This window comes from Lachnellula hyalina, assembly GCF_007821495.1.
Source record: "Lachnellula hyalina strain CBS 185.66 chromosome Unknown contig00267, whole genome shotgun sequence".
NCBI classification, from domain to species: domain Eukaryota; kingdom Fungi; phylum Ascomycota; class Leotiomycetes; order Helotiales; family Lachnaceae; genus Lachnellula; species Lachnellula hyalina.
Genome location: NW_022157381.1, coordinates 1 through 26,013, shown reverse-complemented (window position 1 = coordinate 26,013; position 26,013 = coordinate 1). Strand labels below are relative to the sequence as shown.

Sequence of the window (26,013 nt, the reverse complement as noted above, 5' to 3'; positions counted from 1 at the left end):
CTAGCAATGCCACCCCCTCCCCCACCAGCCCCCTTGTACCGCCCCAATGATACAAACACACAGTCAATGGTCTCTGGCGTCTCTCAAGGCTCTGGGGTGATCGAAATCGTCATGGATGATGAGGATGAAAAGGCTTCAAGCGCTCCCGAAGCGCCGGCACCACCAAATCCACCATTCGCACATTCGCGCACATCCTCTTTTGGTCACAACCGTGGACGCAGTGAAAACGACAATAGCTTTTCCGGTCGATTCTCTCGCGCCGCTGAGCGCCTTCGCAGTGCCAGCCGTGGGAGGAACGCAACGTCCCCTCTGAATGCCAGAAGCCCTCAAGAGCAAAGCCCTTACGAAAGTGTGCCATGGAGTACAAACCGATCTACGGCTACCACTCCCAACCTGCCTGCCGTTGCACCTACTTCTGAGAGACATCCTAGGGAGGTCAAGGCCGCAATGCAGGGTATGGAGGGAGGAATGATCTAGACCTATACTATTCTCACTCTCCTCATTTATGTTTTGCATGCACACTTTACCGGCGTTTTTGGGCTACTTTCTTCATCATTCCCTCGATACCCTTCCTTCTCCTTGTTCCGAAAGGGAGTCAATTTCTTGCATTCTCAGAACTACTTATGATTTACGAATTTGCCTCTTAAGGTGGGCGTTTTTATGGCTTTCACAATCCATCTTTATTATATGTATTCTACTTCTTACAATCCTTTATTTGCAAGATTGCATATAGGTGTTATTAGCTTGTCGGTTTTGGCACGAGATGCTTGTTGGACGATTGGTGGAGAACGTGTGTTTATAGCTTGAAGAGAGTGTGGGTGAGACAGTCTCAGGAGATTTAAAAGGGGTTGGAAGGAGAGAATAAGATGGAAAAAGCTTCACTAAACTTGACGCCTCACGGCTGGTTATTTGAATAAGTAGCGCTTGTAACCACAATCATTTCCACAATTATAATATAAGTCTTGCGTTATTAATATGGTGATGTGAATCTGTTTATGGAATCCCTGTTAATATTGAAATGGGAGAAAGTAATGGAGCGAGCGCCACGTGCACATAGTTCGCTTAAACGTGGAACGGGAATAAGCGAGCTGAAGGATAAAATGGGACTAAAAAAGATGGCAAAAAGATTGAGAGAAAGAAAGATGATAAAGAGATAAAAGGCAAAAAAAAAGTCGACGCTCAACCCAAATCTCATAACCAAACCACGCAACAAGTGTAATCCAATACCGCCACCCGACGGTGAGGATCTCTCTGCAGAGTGAGGCCTCCCTCGAGAAGTGTTCTTCATTGCTTAAGGCTCCACCAGCATCGTGAGTTACCTACACGAGTGGGAAGCCACCGCCGTGTTCGAACTGGGCACTGTTGGTGGTGACCCGAAGGTCGAAATGGTTAGAAAGATACGGGATGCTGATATCTTCTTAAACTTGTGACCATTACAGCCGAGCACCTTTTGACTTATTTCAATTTATATAGGTACACACATTAAAGGCCGGTGTTGGCCCGGATCCGAGTTGTGATTGGCTGCTATGCCGTTCCTACAACCAAAAGCCAACCCGTTGCAACATCTACCCTCCCTCACCTCTCACAGCAACCAAATCAAACAATCACCAAAGACAAAACCCAGGCTACTGCCATCATGGATGCCCCAATTGCGAACGAGAAGAGAAAGCGGGCGGCAGGGGACGATACAGCAAGGCCAACAAAAGCTATCAAGACCGAGCTTGCGTCGCTCCATGAGCCTGAAATCGAAACGGCAGAAACATCCCCCTATTTCAAAGAGACCACCACCAAACAAGAAACCCATCTTACACCCTACCTCCGCAAAATCTCCCTCTCCGGTAAAACACCCTTCCAGAAGAGGGTCCTCACGGCATTATGTCAAGTCCCGTGTGGCCAATACACCACTTACGGCATCATGTCGAAACACCTCTCATCCAGTCCAAGGGCCGTGGGCAACGCATTAAAGAATAACCCATTTGCTCCACAAGTTCCTTGCCACAGGGTTCTTGCTGCAGATGGTGGGCTAGGTGGCTTCATGGGGAGCTGGGGCAGAGGTGGAGAGAAGGGCAAGAACGATGACAAGAAATTGAAGCTGCTGAGGGAAGAAGGCGTAAGGTTTGGCGGAAATGGAAAGGTTGTGGGGAAGGTCTGGGATGGATTCAAGTGATGAAATGGCGGGATGTCTTGAGAAGAGAGTCTCTTTGCGTCCATTCAGTCTCCCATACCAGACCAATTTCTCACGCTCTGTATATGAACAGCGGAATCGCCAACGCCTCGAATACCGTGCAGAGTCCCCCTCCATTCCTTTTCAATGATATCCAGACCAGTCAACCTAACTCTGGCCCACTCCGGAATATACTCCGTCCCAACACCATCTTCCTCGGTCTCCATGTTGAACCTTGCCACATCCGCACACAGCAGACTCATCCACTGAGCTTCTCTCCAAGGCCTCGTACCAAGCAAATCGAGCGCGTCTCGCCGAATCCTCCGGTCCCGGCAGTGAATCGCTGATGTGAGCAGTGAATAAATCAGGCCCATGTCAAAAGTAAAGACTCCTTCACCAAAAACGATATCTGCGTGTGGATGGTTAAACACCGTCCTGCACATCCCAACGAGGTTTTCCATCTGTGGAGCAAAGGAATCCCATATAAGCTCGGTAGACGAAAGGTGACCATTTAGACGCATCGTGGTATTCAACGAATGAATCTTCATCATGAGGACTTGGAATGCGTCCAGATGGTTGATATCCTTCAGCGAGGATCGAAATAGTGATTCAAATGCTTTACTCCAGCGTCTATTCTCGGCCGCGTACATCTCTTGTTGAACCTTCATGCGTGGAAACCCACTGTCAGTATTTCTTCTTTCCGTGTATATGAAAAGTGGAGTAGGAGAAGCATGTTTCGACAGCAACATATACCTAAGAAAGCATGGCTTACCTGCAGGCCATCGAGGATAACAAGTGCCCGAGAAAGTTCCTTAGGGTAAGCATCCTCTTGAACTTCTTTAAAATTCAAGAGCGCATATTTATCAGCTTGTGCGTAAGCCATGAAATGAAACGTTCTTCGCATTATTAGTTCCAAGTACTGCCTAGCATCGTCAATGTTCACAAAAGCCTCCGGCATATTCCTAACAAACGAATTGCCCTCGTCCTTGAGGATCTGATGCTGCTCTCCCATTCGTGTATCATATAGAGCCAGGACCTGAAGCTCCATGCGGTCAAATTGCTGCAAAAGTTCGTCTTCGATGATATTGGGCGCAGATGGTGATATGCCGCCACTATTCCAGTGATCCGGTGTGTCATTATCGTTCTTCAGCTCCTCGATGAGCTTGAACCCCTGCTGGGAGTGGAGCAGGGCACTTTGATGGTGTAGTTGCATAGACTCGATGCACACCACCAGCAAGCAAGAAATCATTGCCAATCGTCTCCCTTGGTCTCTCTTTGCGACAGCTATGTGCGTCTTTGTCCCGGCCAAAAATTGGTTGTACTGCAGAAGTGCAAATTCATAAAGGAAGGCAGCATTGGGATCAGATGGACTTTCCTCTCCCGTCCTTTCCAATTCTTTCAATTTCATCGACCTACTTAGACCTCCAATCGCAATAATAGCATGGCGTACAAAATCCTGGTCTTGGCCAGCTTGCAATAGCAAAGTCTGCCAAATAGATTGGCTGATATAGGATAACTGGGGAGCCACCTCTTCCCGGTAGAAGCAGAAGCACCGGAATTCGTCTTCATTGCTAAAGTTTTGCATTTCTAGGTCTTTTTGTGGTGTCGTTAGTTCTCTGCTGGGCTGGTGGTCTTTGGGAAGGATCGCTCTATGGTCCGACGATGTTGAAGTTTCTCGTTGCCGGCTTTGACTACGACTCCCAGGGGCTGAAGAATCGTCCTCGTACCCACTAGAACATCATGAGTCAGTACTTCTTATTTCGGTCGCTGGGCGAGTAGGAGAAGTGAAGGACAGTGTAGAGTCTGGATTTCTAAGTAGCAGGATATCTGTGGTTCTTACTCGCAATAATTGTTCCCGAACCTCTGGCATCGGAGACACTCGGGGCGTGTCTCGTCGCACTTGACTCTCCTAATTTCTACCGCAGCTAATCAGAAAGCTCTCCTCGTTTAGATAGAAACGGTCAACCTACTACATGTTTTGCATCCAGTCTTCACTTTCGGCTTCCTGTTTCTCTTCCTGTCTCTCTCTCGTTTGTCTTTCGAGCTTTCTGATTTATTAGCCTCCATTCTCCTCTCGCCATCTACCAGACTACGTCCAGTTTAACAGGACCATAATCTATATACTTACGAGCTTCATTCATCCCTGATCACACACGAATCCCAGATCCCAAACCTCAGCCCTGTGGTTAGGGCTACGGCATCTCCGTTACAGTTCAAACTAATCCTTCTTTGTAACCCTTGTTTTGATGAGAGACAGCGGCGCAGACTTTTGTCATAAATTCGTGGGGGCGGAATAAATTGCCGAGGATGGGTACATTCAAATCTGGTCGTGTATTGATCATATGTGCCCTTTTCCTGATTCTGAAGGTTGTTGCCTTCGCCTGTTTATACCGGAACAAAAACTTAGCCTGGTCTAGTGCGGTAAAGGGAGTTTGTGGGGGCCATTTCTATCCAATGTCCAGGCCCAATTTCAGCAAGATTAAGCTAAGTAACCCCTTGAAAATCCCCTGGGTAAGCTTATTCAGCTAGGTCATGAGTATTTTGTATGGTCGGTTTTTAATCATACGTACCAGACCCCACATTCTTATTCAAAATCTACCACATTCAACTTTTATAAGCAAAGTTCCAATATATAGTTAGGCAGTGTGAACAGTCTCGGCTCTAGTAGCAGTGTTTAGGAGTATCAAGTTTTTGTTCTGATTCGCCTGTCTTAACAATACCCAGTCCAGTGGAGCGGATTGAGGCGCAGGTAAGATTTTAGACGAGGCAAAGAGGATACGAAGTACGGCGTAGGGCTGAACAGCAGGGGTAACCGGGGTCTCGCCAAATCGCCAGGTTCTGCTACTGTTTTTGGTAAAGGTAGCAACTACTGCCGAGGGATTTTGTTTGTTTGGGAATGAAATGTGACAGCAATACTATAAGGGGAATGGCGATCACGTGGTGTTGAAAAAGACTGGCAGGGACAGGAGCCCGCCGTGTAGTGAGCCCAGTACGGCTGGAATAAGCAAGCTTATTTCAATGTTGTCGGTGTCTGCAATGGGGTCAGACTTCTAAATGAGAGAGAATCCTACTAAGTTGAATCTTGAACTCCTGCAAAGGCAGCAATTTAGGCAAAATCCGGTAGTCTGGCAATTTCTGAGTCTGGCAAATACCGTGTCTACTACGGTACGTTACTGGCATCCACTGAACCACCATTTATCAGATAAAATTCTCGGCCATTCAGCCACGCATGAGGTTGAATTAGCATGTAGGGCACGGAAAGCTTACGTTGCATTAGTGTATTGATTTTGCGGCTAATTCGAAAGCATCTCGTACCAAGCACCTATCCAAACTGCCTGGCTATATTCCCATGCAGAAAATCCTTCGCAATACTCAGATCATGCTATACTTCTGCCCTTCCATACAGGGTTTGGCAATCCATATTCCTTCAAATGCAACATACAGCGCCCCTCACCCTTTCTTTATATTCGGCATGGTAACGGGAAACAACCTCGGCCGACAGGCGGTCGTCACTAACATCTTCTCCACATTGTCATCTTCCCTAACGCATGTTAATATTTCACAGGCCAATGATAGCGTTACTTCTACGCTTGGTCCTTTCGCTCTGCCGTTGCATCTCAATCCGCAAGGGGAAACCAAATAAACGGATGCTCCCACTATAGCGGTACGGCCAACTATAGGCGTTTAGCAGGTGCTTTATTGGGATATCGGAGGATTGGTCGTCTATTTTGAAGCTTATGACTCGGAGTCTCCACTGAGCATGTTCATGGACCACCCTTAAAGATTGACCTTCTAAAATCCTAGTTTGTCTAATAAGGGCTATTTCACCCGGTTAAGCTATTCCGCATATTCCTAGACTGGTAGCAGAGATTGAGCTATTAGCTTTGCACTCCTTCTCGAATCATGTGCTCCATCTGAATCTGCCGCAATGAGATAGGGCGAATGACCGGCCTTGACAGTTTCAAATTGCCTATGGCATCACCATGAGACTTGATACAAGCACCAGCATCCAGCAACTCCTTGACAATAACATGTCCTTCGCCGCCATGCCTTAGTGCTACGGAGTCCCAAGCCTGGATCACGCGAGGTCGCAGGGTCAATTTCCATGTTCCTCTCCAGGTTATTACAGCAGGTTGCCCTCGCTCAGCTCGCTGGTACCTGAAGAGCATCGCCAATCCCTTTTCTCCGTTCCATAATTCCATTGTTTCAAGATTTGGCATGTTCATGGCCGCTGCTGCTGCTGCCCGGAGCATGTCATCCAACTCCGTCGGGCGCTCCTGTGGCATGAGCAGTCGTGAAGTCAGCGCAAGCCAAGTTAAGTTGGGCCACTTCCAGGAAAGTTCTCGAGCATCAAAAAATTGGCTAGCGTCCACTATGAACGACGCCGAGAGGTGTTCAGGCGTGAGACTGGCTTTAGCAATTGCCCGGCTAACATAAGAGGATGGTATTCGCATAGGGTCACATCCCGTGCAGCTAGCTGGGTACGTTTGGTCGAAATTCTCGAAGAGTACGAGTCTCCGTAGTCGATCGGAAGAGAGCGATTCAAAAAGAAGCCCGGAAACTACAAAGAACAAGAGTATTAGCAGGTTATCAGCAGCCAATAGTGTTACTGGAACACAGAAGTGGCATCTTTTTGGTTACCCCCGTAGTGCATTACACAAAATATTATCCACCCCACGCACTGCCGAAGTTTCCCCTATAATTAACATATCCTTTTGGAACATTGTAGCGCAAGTCTTTTCTAGGATTATTAGGTAGCGCGGCATGGAAGCTGCAAGTCAGTCAGTCTATCACCTGAAAGTTCTGACAGTAGAATAAACAACGAATATCATTGAAACCCCTCCAGGAAGCTCAGATACAGATCCAACAAGACCTTACAGACGTGAGTCCAAACGTCGACAAGTATGCCATACTTCTTCGTCCAACTCCAGGTACCGTCAATAGTGAAAGTCCAAGATGATCCGACTCGTTGGTGGCAAGACACATGAAGAATATGAAATCGTCTACACGATGCATTGTGATTGTAGGAATAAGGGGTGCATGACAGAGGCGTTAAACGCCTTCGCTGGACCTGAGGGTATATTTTAATCATTAGCCAACGAGCAAAAGGCTGCAGTCTAAACAACTAAGCATGGGCAGCAGGATTGTTCATGGCTCGGCGGCGACTAGCACAGAAAAGAACGAACCCGAAGTCTGACTGTAAAACAATTAAAAAAAATGAATGGAAACCCCGAATTGATAACCAAAAAATATAGCATATACCCAGATCTCAACAATATACATGTATTATCAATTATGTAGTACACGAGTAGTTTCCACGCCGATCGATAATAACTCGACGGAAGCAAGATTTCTAAATCCATTATTCTGGGTGACTGGACTGGATCCTAGAACCAAAGTCCCACGAACATCGCTATGGACCGGAAATGATTCTTTGCGCTCGTTGCAGCGGATTTGATATGGTCTGTGCCATTCCCAATACATCGTATTGGCTTCAGCTTCCCCCCAAAATGATTAATTTTGGTGTGCTGATCTGAAGTGGAAATCGAGGACCAATTGGACTAGCCATTCTTTGACGCCATATAGGTCTTATTCCTCCTTCACGGTCGTTTCGCAGGTGCAACGCCCCCATCCCACTGCGCAGGCTGCCACTGCTCACTTGGTCCACCACGGAGTTGTTTCCACGGGTCATCTTTCTCCTTCATCTTCTGCTCGGGGCGCTCGTCATAACGGTGTCGTACTCCATCCGGGACTTGCATTTCATGGGGCTCTTCCGGCTTCTTCGGAGGCTCTGCTTTCGCCACTTCCCCCATCTCTCCTCTTGTCATATCTGCAACATCATCTTCCTTCCTAGACATTGTATTTTCCTGGTGCGATCCACGGGCCCCCGGTGCTAAATTTGGTAAGGGCTGTCCTCCTGCGTCCCCTGGCGCATCTAAGAAACTCGGCTTCGCAGCCCACCTCGCATCGGCCGCAGCTGCCAGGACCTTCAGATTCCGCTGACGCACCAAGTCCTGTGACTGTTCGGTGAGGGATGGTGCATCGGCGCGAGTGTGTCGAAGCCATTGGTGCCATTGGGGTGGAATGTCGACATCGCTGTACTGGGTTGAACTGGGATATTGGACTATCCGCCGCATGCGGTGCTGGTGCGAAGAGAGCGTGTCTCGAAATTCCCAAAAGGTGTTTCCGTGGAGATCAAGACCTAGAGGGGTTTACACTGTCAGAGAGATATCCGGAATAATGAGTGTATAGTAGCTTGGCTTGATTTGATAGAAGGACCAATGCATTGCACACTCACCAACAAGGAATTTCTTCCGGCCTGGTACCCATCTCAGCGATTTCCATCTATACCAGGCCTGTTTGATGGGGCTGAGGGGTTTCTGTGATGACATGGCGGTTTGGTGTTGACAAATCTTTGCATCTTGATGGTTATTCTTGACATTAAGCTCACCCCTGCAAGTATCACGTGCCATATACGGAAAGAACCTTGCAATAGTGGCAAAATCGGGGTTTAAGACAGAAAGAGAAGTAATGATTATGAAGAGCAATACGTCCGGAAAGGAAAGAATGATTCATAATCATATTCATATGACTGTGCATCCAGTCTTATTTGGAAACATGCAGAATCGTCGAATAGAAGCCCGCCATTCTTTCATCATTATTGACCATTTTAACGCACAGAAAAGGTCCTCGAGGTACTCACCTCGTCTAGACAGGCCTGTCTTACCAAAGATGTATACATGCAGTATATAAATAGTCATTTGTAAATTTAACCCCTGACTGCCGAGACAATAGCCGTCTAGTCTGGATAAAGTCTCGGTAACATACACGAGCATGACCTTGAGATACAGATGGTTTGGAGTAATAATAAGGGAAAGTCCTTCCTTTTTCGAAATTACTCTGTAAGTGAAGGTGGATTTAGATAAAAGCAACTAAAAACCCCATCCCTATCCTATTCAAAATGGAACTAATTTTACCCATTTATTTACCTCCTCCACTTCCCGAAAACCTAGAGAACGAGATTTCAGCGCGGCGACGGCCCGGGAGGTAGTCTCACTATATTTATCGTGCCGTATCACCACATACCTCATTGATTGTTTGCTTCAATCATTTAATTGGTAGCATGAGACGAAAAGGGGCTTCCATTTTATTTCCATTTGATTTTGCAGATGGTCGAATCAGTACCGAAGGTCGGTAAGTGTAAGGAAACTACCGGTATTTGAGATATGAAGCATGAGTCGCGGGCCGAACGGCGTCTCCGAAGGCTCTTATACACCTAAAAAGCAGCACCGATTTTGATTGTTCTGAGCCAAGTGGCACATTAAACTGCTGCAATCATGAGTGCCGCTTTTCGTATCGACTATCTGGATGGTCTTCCTTTGCGAAAAAGAGTAGGTGCCAAATCGTATTGTGTATAGGCTTCCCCGTAGGAAGCTCCATCATCCTTCCAACTTCATTTTATGCGTCCATTCATTTCCATCCATCCATCCATCCATCCATCCATCCATCCATCCATCCATCCACCCATCCGTCTTTATTCTTTTCTTTTCTTTTCTTCTCGGTCAAGTTGTATGAAATCTATTTTAGTACTATATCGGCCTTTGGGATCATCAGCCACTTTCCTGTAGCTGTGTGGCTTGAAAGACATTTCTCGTGCTCCTGGTTGGATACTCGAGTAGAGTTCTTCAGCTTCGCCACCTTCTTCCATGCATTACGGACCGTAGATGTGAGCTACGCTCCGTAGATCTACATTCCGTACCCAATTCCGGGGAAAATTTGCCTCGTTAGCTTTGATCTGGATTCTAGAGCCTCCCCTCCCAATGCTCCCATCGTGTGCCTGCAGTAGTACAACACCACAACATGCACCACCACACCTCTCCAGGGCCTGGGCTGGATTCGATATGACGGCCTTAGGTTCGGCTTTATTCTCAACTGTTTTGTTGGATGACTATCTACATTGTTGAGACGATGAGTCTTCCAAGCCTTCATTCCCTTCACTTTGACAAGGTCAGCTGAGTCGAGACTCAGCTGGTAATGTTCTGTTTGTCACCACGCGGAGACGGAGATAATACTTTGTCATGTATGCCTAGACTCAACGCGGTAGCATTCGCGCCCAGTCGGAGGATTACTGTTACCGGGAAAAAAGGGTAGCATCAGCACCTTAAGCATTGTCGGAAAAGAATACCTCTTCACAGTTCTCTTAACAGGATGAGGGAAATTCAATGATTCAAAATCCCGTCGAGTTCCGCATGAATATGTACTTTCTGCTTCGGCCGTCTGCGGGTTGGGAGAGATGGGAGGATGATTAGGGTATCTCCGAAAGGAATATCGGGAAAAGGGCTGCAGTTACGAACAAGACCCAGAAGATGATTCCATCCATTCAACAATTACAAAGTGGACGTATCAATATGCTTGAGCGGCATTTAAAAAACTCTATACAGTAGAGACGAGTCATTATTGCCAGCACATGTTTATTTCTTTAGCCTTCACTCATGACTGAGCCACACGATAACAGCGATAACTTTATTTGGCTTTACTGTACTGTACATGTATCTCTATTCTTATCACAGACGGGCAAACCCCGCCTTTTGCAGCTTTAAGCGGGCCTCGAGAGAATAGCCGTGCTGATCTTCTTCTTATAGACTCGTACTGTAGGGCTTGTTACGACTCTTTTCAACAATTCTGGAGTCCGTATGCCTGGATAGTTCACTCTATTCCATTCTAGGCAAGTTTCGGTCAGATCCGAATGTCAGCACTTTATGCTAAGCGAGCCAAGGAGATACCTCCAGCCAATGGGGTTGGATGCAGAGATGTGGCTGATTAAGACTTTGGGAGGCTGTGTAAGAAGGAGAAATCCTGATTTTCCAGGCAAGTGCAGGTCTTTTCCCAGGCTAGACACTGGATTAGGAAGGGACAAGAAGAATGCGATGCACATCAGATGCATGATGATGGAATGTTGCACCCACCAGAGGACCCCTGACCCACAATAAAACCCGGCCATCGTCAAATCGTCCCACCGGATCACCTGCACCTCCCGGTTTGCCGACCGGCAACAGACAAACATCCCACCACATCACATCTCCCCTCCCATCCTCCCCTCGATGACTTTCCTACCGGTAATCGCGGCCTCCACTTCCTTCTTCATGCAATGCGAGAATATGCACCTTATGCACCTTTTAAGGTGGACCGACTGGCGCGCCAGAATCTTCTTTCACTTGCTTTGTTCGTATAAGACAAATGTGGCCCGCGTCTCCAACTATTTTCTACCCCTCCCTTCTTACTCATACATACGACCAAATACTCATACCCACACCCTCGACCAAGAAACTAGGTACCTTGACTTGACTACCTAACCTACTCGATGACTACTATATTCCAAGTCACAAATACGTGTACATAACTATCTATCCACCTACTACGACGTCCTTGAGTACCTAACCTTCCTTACCTCTGCGAATACGACTACTGTGAGCACATGATCTATTATCGTACTTGACTTGATTACGAACCCTTCCACGCCCCCGCCTCGGCTACGTCCTTCTTCCACCTCTTTCCAAGAACATTAGCCTGGACCACGGTACATAAGGGATCGCCACGCACTAATGTTGGCCTCAAGACGTCAATCTTTTCACCCTCCATCATCGCACCTACTCATACCCGATCAACAACAACAACAACAACAACAACAACAACAACATTGGGCTTCCAACACAATCACATCACAACAACCTATCTACAACAATAACAACAACACGACGGCGACCCTCACCAGTAACACCTTTTCGTTCGGCGCCGATCAGCCGTTGTTCGAATTCCAACCCCACCACTTCAACCCGAGTCCGTCTCAATCGCTGATGCCCACCGAGTCGGCAAACCATAGCTGGCTCTCAAACGGCCAACTGACTCCGACGTCTACCACGAGAGCTCATCACCACCGCGAGTCCTCGCTGTCGTCCTTGGGATCAGCAGGACCGGCTTCACCATATACCGTCAACACTTCGAATCCACAAGTAGCCGGGGATATCTATCATGACTTTCACGACTTTCAACAATCTTCTTCGAAGCCTTTGACACCAGTGCATACACCGTCGCAGGAGCACTTTCTTACATCTCAGTACTCGAATTTCTACCACACGTCGAATCTCGAATACACAATGGGCAGTGATGGAATGCCTAAGCCAGTGGGAGACGCGGCCTTGATGGCTGTGCCCGAGTTGAGCAACAACAACAATAATAGGCATCCAGGACGACGGTCAATGGCAACAGTGGCAAGTCAGGAGTCACCGTCCACGCCACCGTCATACGAGGAAGAGAGGCAAAAAAATGGTGAGAGTCCAAAGATGGATTTCTTTTCGGACGATTACTTACTTTTTAATGATCAAGGCTTCAGAAACGACATTCCCAAACTCCACAGAACGATGACGGATGCTTACGCGGATGAACTGTATAACCCGAGCTTCCACATTACCACTGCTCCTCAAACACAGACAGCAATGACGAGGGCCTCACTCTCGCCTCAAAACGATGTTTTCTCCCAAAGACTCCAGACCGCCAACAGTCAACACTTGAGCGCCTCGAATACACAGATTCCATTGACAATACCGAGTCGAGAACGCTCCCCTTTCAGGCAAGGGTCTCCCCTCGCTCCCTCTGTGAACAGCTTTGGGCCGCTTTCACCCAGTATGCGACTCGGCACGGCAAGCCACATGCGCGAGCAGCAAAAGGCGGAGAATGATGCACGGGCGATCCAAAGACAGTTTGAAAGGACATCACCAGAGCAGACAACACCGAAAACCATCTCACCCAAAGATGTTGATCTAGTCTATCAAGAAAATGAAGAAGATTCGAATATGCCGCTATTCCCGCCACCACCCCCTTCGCAAAAGACACAGCAGCAGCGCCAATCACCGCACTATCGTCAGCAAGCAGCAATCTCTCAGGATACACAGGAAATGGATAATAGTAATGCATCGCAGCAAAGCTATGGGAGTATGGCAACATCCAGGCGGGAAAGCTCATCCGCATTCTCGACGTCGTCACAGGCTGCACAGCAACAACAACCACCACAACAACAGCAAGGGAACTTCAACTTTGTGGCTCCTGCACGCCAGATGCAAATCCCGCAGCAGTATCCGTTTGTACCCCAACTTCAGACTCACAGACACACCAGCGGGCTCTCGGCAGTTAGCGAGGACTTCCCGGCCACCCTGACGTCGATGGAGTCGAGCAGCAGCGAGTTTGCACCAGAGACGGAGCTGGAGCCGGAGCCGGAGCGGTCGATGGACGAAATTAAGAAACCCTCCCGCGTGTCGGCCGACACCGGAACGTATACCTGTACATACCACGGATGTACGTTGAGATTCGACACACCAGCCAAGCTACAGCGTCACAAACGTGAGGGTCATCGCAGTTCGGCCTCGGTACCGGAGAGCGACCATAGTGGCAGCGGGATGACGAGTGAGGCGCAACGGAACTCGCAGGCGGGCCCACACAAGGTAAATAATTCCATCCATGCATCCATCCCATTCACCCATGATCGATCGATGAAGCTAACCACAATTATCCCCAACAGTGTGAAAGAAATAATCCGTCGACGGGAAAGCCGTGCAATACCATCTTCTCCCGACCGTACGATCTCACGCGACACGAAGACACGATCCACAATGCGCGCAAGCAAAAGGTGCACTGTCCGCTGTGCACCGAGGAGAAGAGCTTCAGCCGGAATGACGCGCTCACGAGGCACCTGAGAGTGGTGCATCCGGAACACATTGAGTTGTCTAGAAGCCGACGTCGCGGTGGACATGATTGATGCAAATTGAACCATCACCTCACTTTCACCACGACACGAATCTGACCACTTTGTCACATTCCTTCCCCCAGTTCACACCCCCCGTCACCCACTCCCTCAGTCACTCCCATCATCCCCTCACAATAACGGTGGCTCCACCCAAGGGCACCTCCGTCAAAGTACCTACATCGTACATACCTGGGGTTGCACCACTCACTCCATGGAAGGTATCCTTGACTTTCCATTCGCCAATTGCGACTTGCACAGGAGAGATGTGGGGCGATAAGTGGAGTGGTGGAGTGGTGGGGTATTCCCGCGCGCCGGCCCGACTCGTAATGACATCATGACCCTCACGACCTGCATACAGTTTCACGGATACGATTCGATGGAACACACTCTGCCTTAATTCACGACTTTCCTTCATCGTCATCATGTCATCATACCCGATCGACACCCATGATCCATCCTATACTTTCAACTTGTTTTCTGGGAGCGAGGAGTTAGATGGAGCGCTTGCCAATAGCGTGCACCTTTGATGTTTTCTTTTTCTCTTGACTCGATATATTACATTCTCCCTTTCCAAACCAATCATGTGTATATGTATGTATGGTTCTGGTGCGCATGGACGGAAATAATTTTGGGCTAACGGAAAATGGGACAAAAGCCGCGTAATATTTGCTTGGGCACAGATTTAGATTAGAATGTTCGCCTCCTGCTTGTATAACTTTTCCTCGTTGGTGCTTTTGAGCGTACTGGTGGTGCCCGCATGTGGCTTGTATATATTTCTACATGGTGTATGTTTGCATATTGAGCGAGTATGATGGTGTATATAGACTGGAGGTATAATACCTTTCTAAAGATTAATGAATAACATTGTACATGGGAAGGGCAAGTCTTATCATCGTATGCTTGGCAGCCTAAGAAACTCCTCCAAAATATTAATCCAACGTGATTCTTCCCTGCACACGATATACCTCAACTATACAATTCTTCAGCCTACCCGAAAACAACTAATTGTTTCTCAAATCCCACTAAATCCTACCGTGTGTATTTAGACTTAGATGGGTGCATTGTAAAAGCGGTAGAACTCTATTCAACAAAGGGGGCGTCAGGGACTCTCATTTTTCTGCTAGCAGACAGCTTGTAAAAAGTAAACCTACCTTAGCTACCTATCTAGCTGCAGACAGACGTGTTGCTTCAACCGCGTGAGCATCTATTCCTCACTTCAGACTCGATAAAACGTGTGTGTGTAGTAAGAAGTTTGACGGAATAGCTGTCTGTTTCTTTCCATGTTAAATTCGGATTTTATTGAGCTAGTTGACTGATCTAAACTACACTGATTCACCTAATACAGCTGCCCTTGCCTCCTCGTACAACGGTTTGATGCCTGTCCATTTTTGAAACTACGCGGAGTGCACAATTAGCAAGATCCTTCAGGGGATTGAGAACCTGAGAGGTAAGGGACATACCTGGTACCAACCCTGAGCGCTCAACACCTCGAGCCCGGGAATCGTAACCCAACCTGCATCACTCGCCATCTGCATCAGCGCCGTCGTGCTCGGCTTGTATGCCATCTCCAACAACGTGCGCTGGCGCGTCGTATCCGCCTTGGGATGTCTGATGATAGCAGCTAGAACCTCCCGCATGTTCTGTTCAATCGGCCGGTCCGCGGGGATCGTGCCAATGGCAACATGCGGCACCTCGGTGAGAGCTCGGCCTCGGACAACGTTAGGGGGACGATGTTGAATTCGGCGGGGAAGGACGAGATCATCGAGGCGAGCTTCGATGGCGTCCGCGAGACGATGTAGATGGGGCTGTGTGCTAGGGATTGCAGCGCGTAGATGGCTGCTCGGGCAGTGCCGCCTGCGCCGATGACGAGTGCGCTTCCAGGGGCCCCAGACGAGCTGGTGGAGTAGGAATGAGATACCAGCGAGTAAGTCATTCCGAGCCAGTCTGTGTTCTCGCCGAGCAGTCGTGGAGGGCCGTCAGGTTGGCCAGGGGTGGGTATGATGGTATTCACAGCGCCTATGAGCTTTGCTGCGTCGGTGACATCGTCGAGGAACGGGATGATGTCCAGCTTGAGGGGTATTGTGACTGAAGCACCTCCGAAATCCCGTGAGCGGATGAGCTCCACAACGTCTTCGACTTGGTCGGTTTCGACGCCCGAATACTCGTGCGGGAGACCTACTTGCTGGAACAATGTATTATGGAGAGCTGGCGATCGTGAAGCCGAGATTGGTTCTCCAAAGAGGTAAAATTGCTTTGGCTGAACCTCGCCAAGTAATGATAGCCCTTGACGAATCTCCCTGGCTGACAATTGCCCTGGTGCCGCTTTGAAAGGCAGAGCTGGGTGCGAAACTGGGGTCATGAAAGCATTCAATACGCGACTCAATTTGCCGAGAGGGCCCATGTTGATGGCAATCAAGGGAACATTGTGGGCGGCAGTCATCGCAGACTTGAACTGTGCAAGAGCAAAGTTGTCCTGCATAATTTTTGCACTACCAACCAATTTGATAATATCGCCGTATTGAAGAGCCCTGTTGTAGTATTGCATCCAGCCTCCGTTCTTCCATGAAAGTTGGCCTCGGGGGTCGTGGTGAGATGCAATGATTCTGGAGAACCCTTTTGCTTCGGTGATGCTTTGCAGCAACTCGTCGGGGAACGCGATCTCCAAATCAATGTACTCCATCCCCATCCTGATAGCTGCCTTGTACAGTCCAAGTGCTTCTTCCTGGGCATCGTCTGGGAATCTACCTCCTTGGCTAACAGTCCGCAATGTAAATATCAAGGGTAACGCAACGATAGATCGTAGATGGGCTACCTCAACGCTCAAGTATTCAGGAGTTGGGATGCCGTTGTTTGAGCTCGGATCTTCTAGTAAATCCACTCGTACTTCAACGGCATCTGAGCCAACTACAACCGCAGGAAGGAGTTCGACTGCGGCAGATAATTTGGGCATCGTGAGTGAAACGAAGAAAGAATGCTGCTTACTCCGGATCTCCTCGAAATGGGTGCTCTGTCCAGAAATGAGTGACAGGAATCTCCCGAAATCTTCACGTGCAACAGACAAAGCTCCAGAATCGCCACTTTTACTGTGGTATTGAAAGTTACTGCATTCATGAAACCAAGGTTTCCGGCGAAGATATACCCCCATAATGTCTTCCACGTAAGCAGGTCGTGTCTTGTCAATTTGTAGATAGTCCATGACTTGCTCTGTATCCCGGTGTACTAAGAGCACAATCCCACCGGCTTTGTGGTAGTTGGAGAGGAGGCGGCGAGCATCTGGCAGTTCTACAATGCCACCACCGCAAGCAAACACGTAACCTTTGGGCTTCTCATCAATTACCCGCTTCAGTAGGGTCAACTCCGCATCACGGAATCCCTCCCAGCCCTTGGCTTTGATTAAATCCGGTATTGTCATGCTAGTAGTCCTCTCAAGTTCCACGTCTAGATCTAGGAGGGGTCGGTTGAGAGTTTTGGCTGCCCAGCCACCAGCTGTAGTCTTCCCCGCACCACGCATGCCAATAATGAACATGGACTTGTCCGACAGAGCCGTTGTAGAAGATGCCTTTTTGGAGTGGCCGCCTTCTACTTCCTTTCCGGAAAGACCAACACCGAACGACAAGGAAAGAATGTCCCACCATCCAGGCCAAGTCTTCCCCACACACTCCCGTTCTGAGATGAGCACCTCTTCTGGTGCAGCCACCGCCAGCACACTAAAACTCATCGCCACACGGTGATCGTCGTAACAATAGACTCCAGAGATAGGCTTCTTCAGAGTCGCAGGAGGCTTTCCATCCACCTCAATTCCATCTTCCAGTTCACGGCATACCACGCCAAATTTTGCAAGTTGGTCCTTCATCGCAAGGATGCGGTTACACTCTTTAACTCGTTGGTTGGCAATGCCCCGAATTCTCGTTGTGCCTTTTGCAACGGCAGCGAGAACAGATGCGGTCAAGAAAGCGTCCGTCATTGGCTCCATATCAACCTCTTGAATGGCTTTCAGTTGTCCGACTGCAGGTCCAGTGACGGTTGTCGAATGATCTGTCTGGACTACTTTACATCCCATTGGGCGAAGGACCTCTATTGCAAAGCGAGCGTCTCCTTGCAATGACATGGAGCCAATGTTCGGGATTGTACAAGTAGTCCCAGAGATCGCTGCCACAGCAAGAGGATAGGTCGCGGAGCTGGCATCGCTTTCTACAACATACTCTGCTGGGTTGCAATATACCCCTTTGGGAATGTGGTAAGTGTGATCTTCTGTATCCGATCTAGTGACTTTGATTCCAAAACTTGCCATCATGGCCGTAGTCATATCGATGTATGGTTGAGAAATGGGCTTACCGCCCACAAGATGGAGTGTGACGGGCTTCTTGGCATAGGGTGCACACATGAGAATTGAAGAGACATATTGGGAAGAAACTGTAGCTGCAAGTTCGATATCACCACCTTCAAAGCCACCGGAGGCCTCAACTTTGAGCGGGAGACTGTTTGGCTTCTCCAGATATTCGATATCAACACCATTTGTGCGGAGTGAGTCGACTAATGGTCCTATGGGCCTGACTTTCATACGAGCGTTTCCAGTGAGAATTGTTGCTTTGACACTTGAGGCTTTGCACAGAGAGACCACTGTGGTCAAAAATCGTGATGCAGTTCCAGCATTGCCAATATAAAGCTCCGTTGGGCTGGCTCGAAGATCGCCTCCTTTTCCTTGGACTAAGAGAACCTCCCCTGCATCCTCCCACCCATAAGTCGCCCCTCCAAGCTTTGCAATTGCAGTAAGCATAAATTCCGTATCATCCGAATGCAGCAAGTTTTTGATGCGGCATGGACCAGTGCCAAGAGCCGCCAATATCAGAGCCCTGTTGGAAACGCTTTTCGAGCCCGGAGGAATAACTTCATTGTTCAGCGCTTTCGGGACGCCAGGACTGACCACAATCGCATCAGACAACACAACCCTAATCGCTCGATCTTCAACAACACTAGCTTTAAGCTCATGAGTTTTTCCAATGGCAGAAAGCAACACAATCTTCTTTTTCTTCCCGTCATTTTTCTTGTCAACAGCCATCTTTTGGAGCAGTACATCAACTGGGCAGCGTTTTCCAGCCGTGAGTTTTTGGACGCGCTTATCCTCGAGAGACGTAGGAAGTCCATAGCTGGAAATACATTTCACAAGACGAGCAACAGCACCGGGCTTGAGTACACCCAAGTGGCGAGCCAACTCTGCTTCTTTCACCATTCCAATAGCAACAGCTTCTCCATGTAAGACCTGAGGTGTCAAGAGTGCTTCATAAGCATGGCCTATAGAATGGCCGAAATTCAGGAGATTCCTCAACCCACCTTCGCGCTCATCTGCAGACACAACTTTAGCTTTTATTCCTGCTGATCCCAGTACAATTCGCTTTAGAATATCCCGAATAGGTTCGAGCCGCGAGGAACGATCCGAAGACTTTGCCCGAATGGTTGCCATGAGGAGATCTGCATTGGCCTCCAGATTAGCAAATTCGGCCTCGTCCCATATAGCAGCTGTCTTGACGACCTCGGCCATGCCGTTAATAAACTCGCGAACGGGTAAAGTCTCAAGGAATCTCAGGTCAACGTAGATTCGTTGTGGTTGCCAAAATGCGCCGATCAGATTCTTCCCCATCGGAGTATCGATTGCGGTTTTCCCCCCAATTGCCGAGTCCACCATAGACAGCAAGGTGGTAGGAACCTGCACAAAGCGTACGCCCCTCATAAAAGTCGCTGCTACGTAGCCAATCATGTCGCCGATGACCCCTCCTCCCAGTGCAATTATAACGGTGTCCCTTGTACATTGCTGCGACAGCATCCAGTCCTCAATTTCGGCCTTTGTTTCTCGGCCTTTGGAGGATTCGCCGGGTGGGATTTCGTAGGTGAGTAGTCGTGGGCAGGTATCGGACTTGGCTGTGAGGTTGTCGAAGCTCTTCTGGAATGCAGGGACATAGATGGGAGCGATATTCGTATCGGTGATGAGCACGTAAGTTGAGGAGGGGAGCTTAGAGATCAGATCTCCGGCGACAAAGGTTTGCCATATGTCAAAATCAATAATAATGTCCTCTTTCCCGAGAATAGCAACGCGCGTGGGCCCGTCGTCGGGGGTGGTGGATGAACCCATTGTGGCAGCAGCGGACAACCAACTACTCTGTGGCCAATCGGTCTGGGATGGTATGGGAAGTAGTAGTGGCAATGGTATTCCTACCCATGAGCGTAGACAAAAAGTTCAGAGGACTCGAATGAGGTATGAGTGAGTCTTCGGTGACTCTTCACAATTTGGTTTTTTTTTGGAGACCAGTGAGGGAATCTGACCTGATCTGCCACCCTGACCGCCTTGGGTTCTGCAGTTTGGACCCGATTCAGTCTAGTGCATAAATACTTCAAATTGAAAAGATGATAGAGCTAGCAGATTCACAGCTAAAACCTGTTCCCCGACTATAATTCAAACAAAGACTGAGACCATTCTCTTAATTTCGAGCGATATAAGTACTCGTGTCGTTAAGAAGACTATAATTGTGCACCGCTAGCACGTGCCCTCTGAGGATCTTCTGTAAGGGAACTCCTCTGTAATCACACTCTTGTATTTATTAACATCGCCGCCGCGGCACGAGTACTGGTACTAGTACTAGTAATGCTTGAATTATAGTCATATGGTTTAGCATAAGTGTTATAAAAGGCTCCAGTATACTTCTTTATATAAAGATGCCGGGCATCCGTGCCTAGACGTTTCCAGTTGAAAGAGAGGTATGGAGAATACAAAGAGGGCCGAGCGCTATAAGGGTATATACTTCGAAGTAGTATCAATATAGTAAGGTAGACACTATAAGCATCACATTAGTTCTTAAGGTAGTAAGTCTTATATAGTGCGCCTACAATTATAGGATGCTGTTACCAAATCTACAAACCAAAGAATGCCCTTTACTACCTAGACTGATGTGGACTCCGGCTCTCGGAAACGTTTTCATTCTAGTATATAAATATATAGACTATTCTTGGCGGTTTGAGCTCCAATAAGGCATAAATGACTATATCCAAGCATCTTTTCAGCCAATCAATACCTTGCTTGAGCCATGTTATAATCCTTGTTTTGCAGATTTGGTGACAACACTCTGTACGGAGTACGTCGGATAAGTAAAAACTGCCGGGTGAGCTACTATATACCGGTGTACTGGTAAGGCTCCACGCGTCTACCCTGTTCTCTCGGCGGATGAAAATAAGAGTCCTAATAGATAGGCGAGTTTTGGTGCATTGATATTCGGAGAGAAGACGACCTTAGTGGAACACTACGAAGATGCTTTTTGCTGACTCAGCATTACGCAAATACCTAAGATCCGAATCCGAGGCGAGGGCAAAATACTTACAGTCCAGTCCTCATACCCGGAATCTACGACCTGCCTGGTGAAAGCTTCACTTCTCTCCCTAAGCATTCTTCCTACCAGCTCATACTCTACCTTTAATAATGGATTTCGACAATGACAATGAAGACTTCAGCCTGCAACAGAGCGCATCAGCAACTCCCGCAAGTAACACCCCGCCAAAGATAGTTCGTAATCCGGCTGCCTGCGACTCATGCCGACGCCTAAAGGTACTCCGCTGCTGATACTTCTGTTTTCTGCAGATAGTCTAATTACTGGGTGGTTCTTATTTGTTTTAGATCAAATGTGACAGGCCTGGTGGCGACGGTCATTGTTCAGCATGTATTGCTCGAGGGAACGGGGAATGTGTACAGACCACCGTTCCAAGGAGACCAAGGGTGAAGAAGTTTGGGTTAGCTTTATTTGATATCTGCATTTAATGATGGCTGCTGAATGATTACTAGGAAAGAATTGCTGTCCACAAGTCCGTTTCCTGTTCTCCTATCCTCCATGTGAATGGAAGCCTGATGATATACTCCTGCATAATTCTGGACATAGATATGTCCTATTTTTGGTTTCTTCTGTGCCTTCCCTTCATACTTATTTGGCCCATGCTAACTTTCAAAATGTCTAGTGGAGAACCGCATTCGCCAGATGGAATCCGTCCTCACATCAGCCATTTCGAACCAAGGAAAAAATGACGACATTGACACATTTGGAGAAGGGAACATCGAGCAACAAATGGCAGTATCCGACAGACTGTCTATAGTGATTCTCAATAATACCGGCGGTTCGAATTTTGTCGGTAGGCAGAACAACTATGCTTCGAAGAAACAAGGGGAGTTAGAGCTAAATTCGTTCAGGGCCATCATCAGGATTCTCCCTCTTCTCGCCTCAAGGCCTCTCGTGGATCTCTAGTAAGGCCGGAGATCAAGATCTGGGACGGTTAGTATCCGAAGTTTCACAACTAGATCCCCAACTTTGGGACCAAGGAAGCTGGACCGAGTTTGCCGATGTAGCATGGTCGCATTTACCAGTGGACCAGCAGGAACCTATGCCTAGCAAGGAAGTAGCTTTGGAATACGTCGAAGGTTCGTGAGAATCGTAATGCCTTCATCTGATCAAGTGCTAATTGCGCCCCAGCTTTTTTTCTCTATTTTAACCTTGTATTCCCTCTTTTCAATCGGGCCGTATTTAACGCAAGGTTTGAACGCCAGTATTCGGATGACCCCCCCGATAGTGCAGCATGGTACGCATGTTTCAATGTTGTACTCGCACTTGGTTGCACTATAATGAGAAAGATACTACTTCCACACCATTCTCAAAGCATGTTAGATCCTCCATCAGAGGAACTGTCTATCAGATACCTCAGGAATGCCACGAGTAAATTCATTGATCTGCAATTCGGTACTCCTAGTCTGATGTCTGTCCAGGCAATGATTGCAATAGTACGCCTCTCTCTTACACTTGAATGAAAAGATTAGTAACCCATACACAGGTTGTGTTGCTCCAAGGTTCAGCAAATCCATTATCGGTCCATACCCTAGTGGCCACAGCAGTACGCTTAGCACATGCTATTGGACTGAGTCTGCCCTTGACTCATTTTGGGTTATCAGAAGTTCAAATCAATGAACGGCGAGATGTTTTCTGGATTCTTTACATAATTGAAAAGACCTTTTCGATTCAAACCGGACGTCCAGCGATTATTCATGACCAGGATATTGGAATCTCGTTACCCAAGCCGTATACCCCCATCTCTCTGCCTCAGAGCGAGAAGCCGGATTTCAGCACGTTCCTCGTTTGGGCAAAGCTTGCAAGGATTGAAAGTCGAGTGTACAGCGAGCTTTATTCCGCAAGGTCACGGACGAGATCAGTTCTCCAAAGGCTGACATCGGTTGGCAATTTAGATTTAGAACTTCAAAAATGGCTTGATTCTGTCCCTCTCAAGATCCGTCCAGAGCACGATATACTGTGCGGTGACCAGCATTTATTGCCAGTCATCGTTTTGCACTATTCATACTATCACTGCCTTACAGCCATCCACCGAGCTTCGGTCCAAAGTGGACCATGGACCAGCGATCCATCGGACCCAAATACCGTTCCTCAGAATGTCAATCTGAATCCACGGGTCTATACCAGCGGAGCGATCTGTGTTACCGCGGCTCGCAGGATTATACATTGTCTCGATTTATTCAAGAGAGATCGCCCACCTCCTTTGATATGGTAACTATATCCCTACTTCAGAGCGAATTCAGCTAACGTTAATATAATAGGATTGCAGTTTCCCAACCTCTTTGCGCATCTTTGACTCTTTTCGCCAACATTCTCCAACATCCAGACGACCCAAATGCTGCTTCCGATCTCCAATTAATACATTCTGTCACGTCACTCATCGGAGAATGCGTCTCGGAAAAACGTCTATATTTCGCGACTAGTACACTTTGGATCTTCAACGAGTTACATCGGATAGCCAAAGTATTTCTAGCTAGACACAAACAAAAAAAACTGGGCGAGAATATAGAAGGAAGGATTGCTAGTTTAAGCCCGTATACTCACTCAGAAATCTCGAACGCCGACTCAAGGACCTACTCCTCCGCCAACTCCATGGTTCGTTCCTTTCCGCACCCCTTCCCACTTGACCTTTCTCCAAATGCCCCTTTTATAATGAAATACAGTCTCCAAGTACAAGCGCTAATATTATCTTAGACTAATAATGATATTGCCCCCATACTACAGCCTCAAAATTCATCTACAAACACAATATTCCCAAATCCTCATTTCTCCTCCGCCATCCCCGAAACATCTCTCCCTTCTCAACCGTATAACACCGCCCCGATACTTCAATCACATAATTATATGCCCGCATTTGATAATGCATCGCTCGTAAACCCCTCGTCGCAAAATGCCAGCTCACTAAATACTAATAACTCGCTCCTATATGGCGACACCGATTTTTTTAATTCATTTTCAGTCCCAGAAATGGACGAGAATGGCCTTGGGCTAGATTATAGCGACGATTGGTACTTTCAGCAACCGATCAATTGACTGCTGAGTGTACAGCCAGCGAAAGATGCAGTGAAAATCTAAATGGGTTGGGGGGGCGTATAGTGTAGGAAAATGGATTAACGGCGTAACTTAACTTAGAGCGGGTGTTATAGAAATTGGATTACGGAGTATTTGAATTTTATCGAAAGGGATTTGGGTGGCCTGTATTCTAGCCTAAAGATCTATTAATTTAGTATTTATATACTCGCTGAGTCTACAAATATAATAAAGGAGGCCTCGGTTAACATTGATGAATACCTTGCATAAGGTAGGTTAGGGTAGCGATGCATTCCCTCGGCTTCGGAAATATTTTCTTTAGGGATTTATAATCACAAATCCCACCTGATAGTCCAAGTATCCTTGGATTAATCTACAAGTACTACTTATAAACTATAATAAAGTTGGTTTCTAGACCCGTTTCCTCTCTAGATATGTCAAAACTCTTCACCCCGCTCCAAATCGGCAATGTCACGGTCCAACACAGAATCATTATGGCGCCCTTGACGCGCTACCGTGCCGACGACAACCACGCGCCCCTTCCTATAGTCAAGGAATATTACGAACAACGTGCCTCGGTATCCGGTACTTTGCTCATCACCGAAGCAACTTTTGTGTCTCCCCGTGGTTCCGGATTCGCTAATGTACCAGGTATCTGGCACGATGCGCAAATCGCCGCTTGGAAAGAAGTCACTGCCGCTGTGCACGCCAAAGGCTCATTCATTTACTGCCAGCTCTGGGCACTCGGCCGGGCTGCCCATGTGGAGCAATTGGAATGCATAGGCGAGAGACTGGTGAGCAGTTCGAATATACCACTGGAGGGTGCGCCCGTACCGGAAGCATTAGTCGAGGAGGAGATTTGGGCCTTTGTGAATGACTTTAAAACCGCTGCCGAGAATGCAATTCACGCCGGCTTTGATGGAGTCGAGATCCACGCTGGCGGTGGCTATCTAATAGACCAATTCACCCAGGATAACGCCAATAAGCGTACGGATAAATGGGGCGGGAGTGTCGAAAACAGATCCAGGCTTGCTCTAGAGGTTGCAAAGGCCATCGTTAGTGGTATAGGTGCTGAGCGAACCGCAATCCGATTCGGCCCCTATGCCACCTTCCAGGGCATGAGGATGGCAGACCCAGTGCCACAGTTCACTTATTTGGCCACGCAGCTTAGAAACTTGAAGCTGGCCTACCTGCATATCATGCTACCTAGGGTCCAGGCAAACTTTGACGTCGAGACGGATGAGGACGTCGATTTCATGATTCAGGCATGGGCAAACACCAGTCCAGTATTGCTAGCTGGTGGCTTCAACTCGGCATTGGCGAAGAAGATGGTTGATGAAGAGTATCCAGATAGAGATATCGGAACTGCCTTTGGTCGCCCCTTTCTTGCAAACCCCGACCTACCATTAAGAATTCAGCATGGTATCCCTTTCAATTCGTACATTCGCGCTACATTCTACACTCCTAAATCGGAAGTAGGATATATTGATTATCCGTTTAGTAAAGAGTTAATTGGTAAGCATATCTTTTATATATAAGCTCTAAAGCATTAATTATACTATTAGTAGCTAATATGTCTATATATAAATAGAATTGTAAATATTAAAATGTATATATTATATATATTGTTGGGATATACGATCCGCCCT

At 47.7% G+C, this 26,013-nt stretch overlaps 6 protein-coding genes across 6 annotated transcripts; 3 read left to right on the top strand and 3 right to left on the bottom strand.

The window, feature by feature from the left end:
- Positions 1-1,385: 1,385 nt before the first annotated feature.
- Positions 1,386-2,167, top strand: ogt (Methylated-DNA--protein-cysteine methyltransferase; the record flags this gene model as incomplete). The annotated part of the gene is made up of 2 exons (XM_031153977.1): positions 1,386-1,426; positions 1,489-2,167. The coding sequence occupies 2 exons, from the start codon at positions 1,386-1,388 to the stop codon at positions 2,165-2,167; spliced, it is 720 nt and encodes a 239-aa protein (XP_031001247.1).
- Positions 2,168-2,211: 44 nt separating this feature from the next.
- Positions 2,212-3,749, bottom strand: LHYA1_G009072 (uncharacterized protein; the record flags this gene model as incomplete). The annotated part of the gene is made up of 2 exons (XM_031153976.1): positions 2,212-2,826; positions 2,937-3,749. The coding sequence occupies 2 exons, from the start codon at positions 3,747-3,749 to the stop codon at positions 2,212-2,214; spliced, it is 1,428 nt and encodes a 475-aa protein (XP_031001246.1).
- A 4,015-nt stretch (positions 3,750-7,764) lies between these two features.
- On the bottom strand, positions 7,765-8,556 carry N7BML (NADH-ubiquinone oxidoreductase assembly factor; the record flags this gene model as incomplete). The annotated part of the gene is made up of 2 exons (XM_031153975.1): positions 7,765-8,366; positions 8,463-8,556. The coding sequence occupies 2 exons, from the start codon at positions 8,554-8,556 to the stop codon at positions 7,765-7,767; spliced, it is 696 nt and encodes a 231-aa protein (XP_031001249.1).
- Positions 8,557-11,766: 3,210 nt separating this feature from the next.
- rsv2 (Zinc finger protein) lies at positions 11,767-13,973 on the top strand (the record flags this gene model as incomplete). The annotated part of the gene is made up of 2 exons (XM_031153974.1): positions 11,767-13,659; positions 13,737-13,973. The coding sequence occupies 2 exons, from the start codon at positions 11,767-11,769 to the stop codon at positions 13,971-13,973; spliced, it is 2,130 nt and encodes a 709-aa protein (XP_031001248.1).
- Positions 13,974-15,283: 1,310 nt separating this feature from the next.
- LHYA1_G009069 (Pentafunctional AROM polypeptide) lies at positions 15,284-20,088 on the bottom strand (the record flags this gene model as incomplete). The annotated part of the gene is made up of 3 exons (XM_031153973.1): positions 15,284-15,355; positions 15,422-15,569; positions 15,653-20,088. 3 exons carry the CDS (start codon positions 20,086-20,088, stop codon positions 15,284-15,286), a joined length of 4,656 nt encoding a protein of 1,551 aa, XP_031001244.1.
- Positions 20,089-24,798: 4,710 nt separating this feature from the next.
- On the top strand, positions 24,799-25,878 carry easA_4 (putative inactive reductase; the record flags this gene model as incomplete). The annotated part of the gene is made up of 1 exon (XM_031153972.1): positions 24,799-25,878. A coding segment is annotated over one exon (1,080 nt), but the record flags the coding sequence as incomplete, so codon positions are not given.
- Between the last annotated feature and the right edge of the window lie 135 nt (positions 25,879-26,013).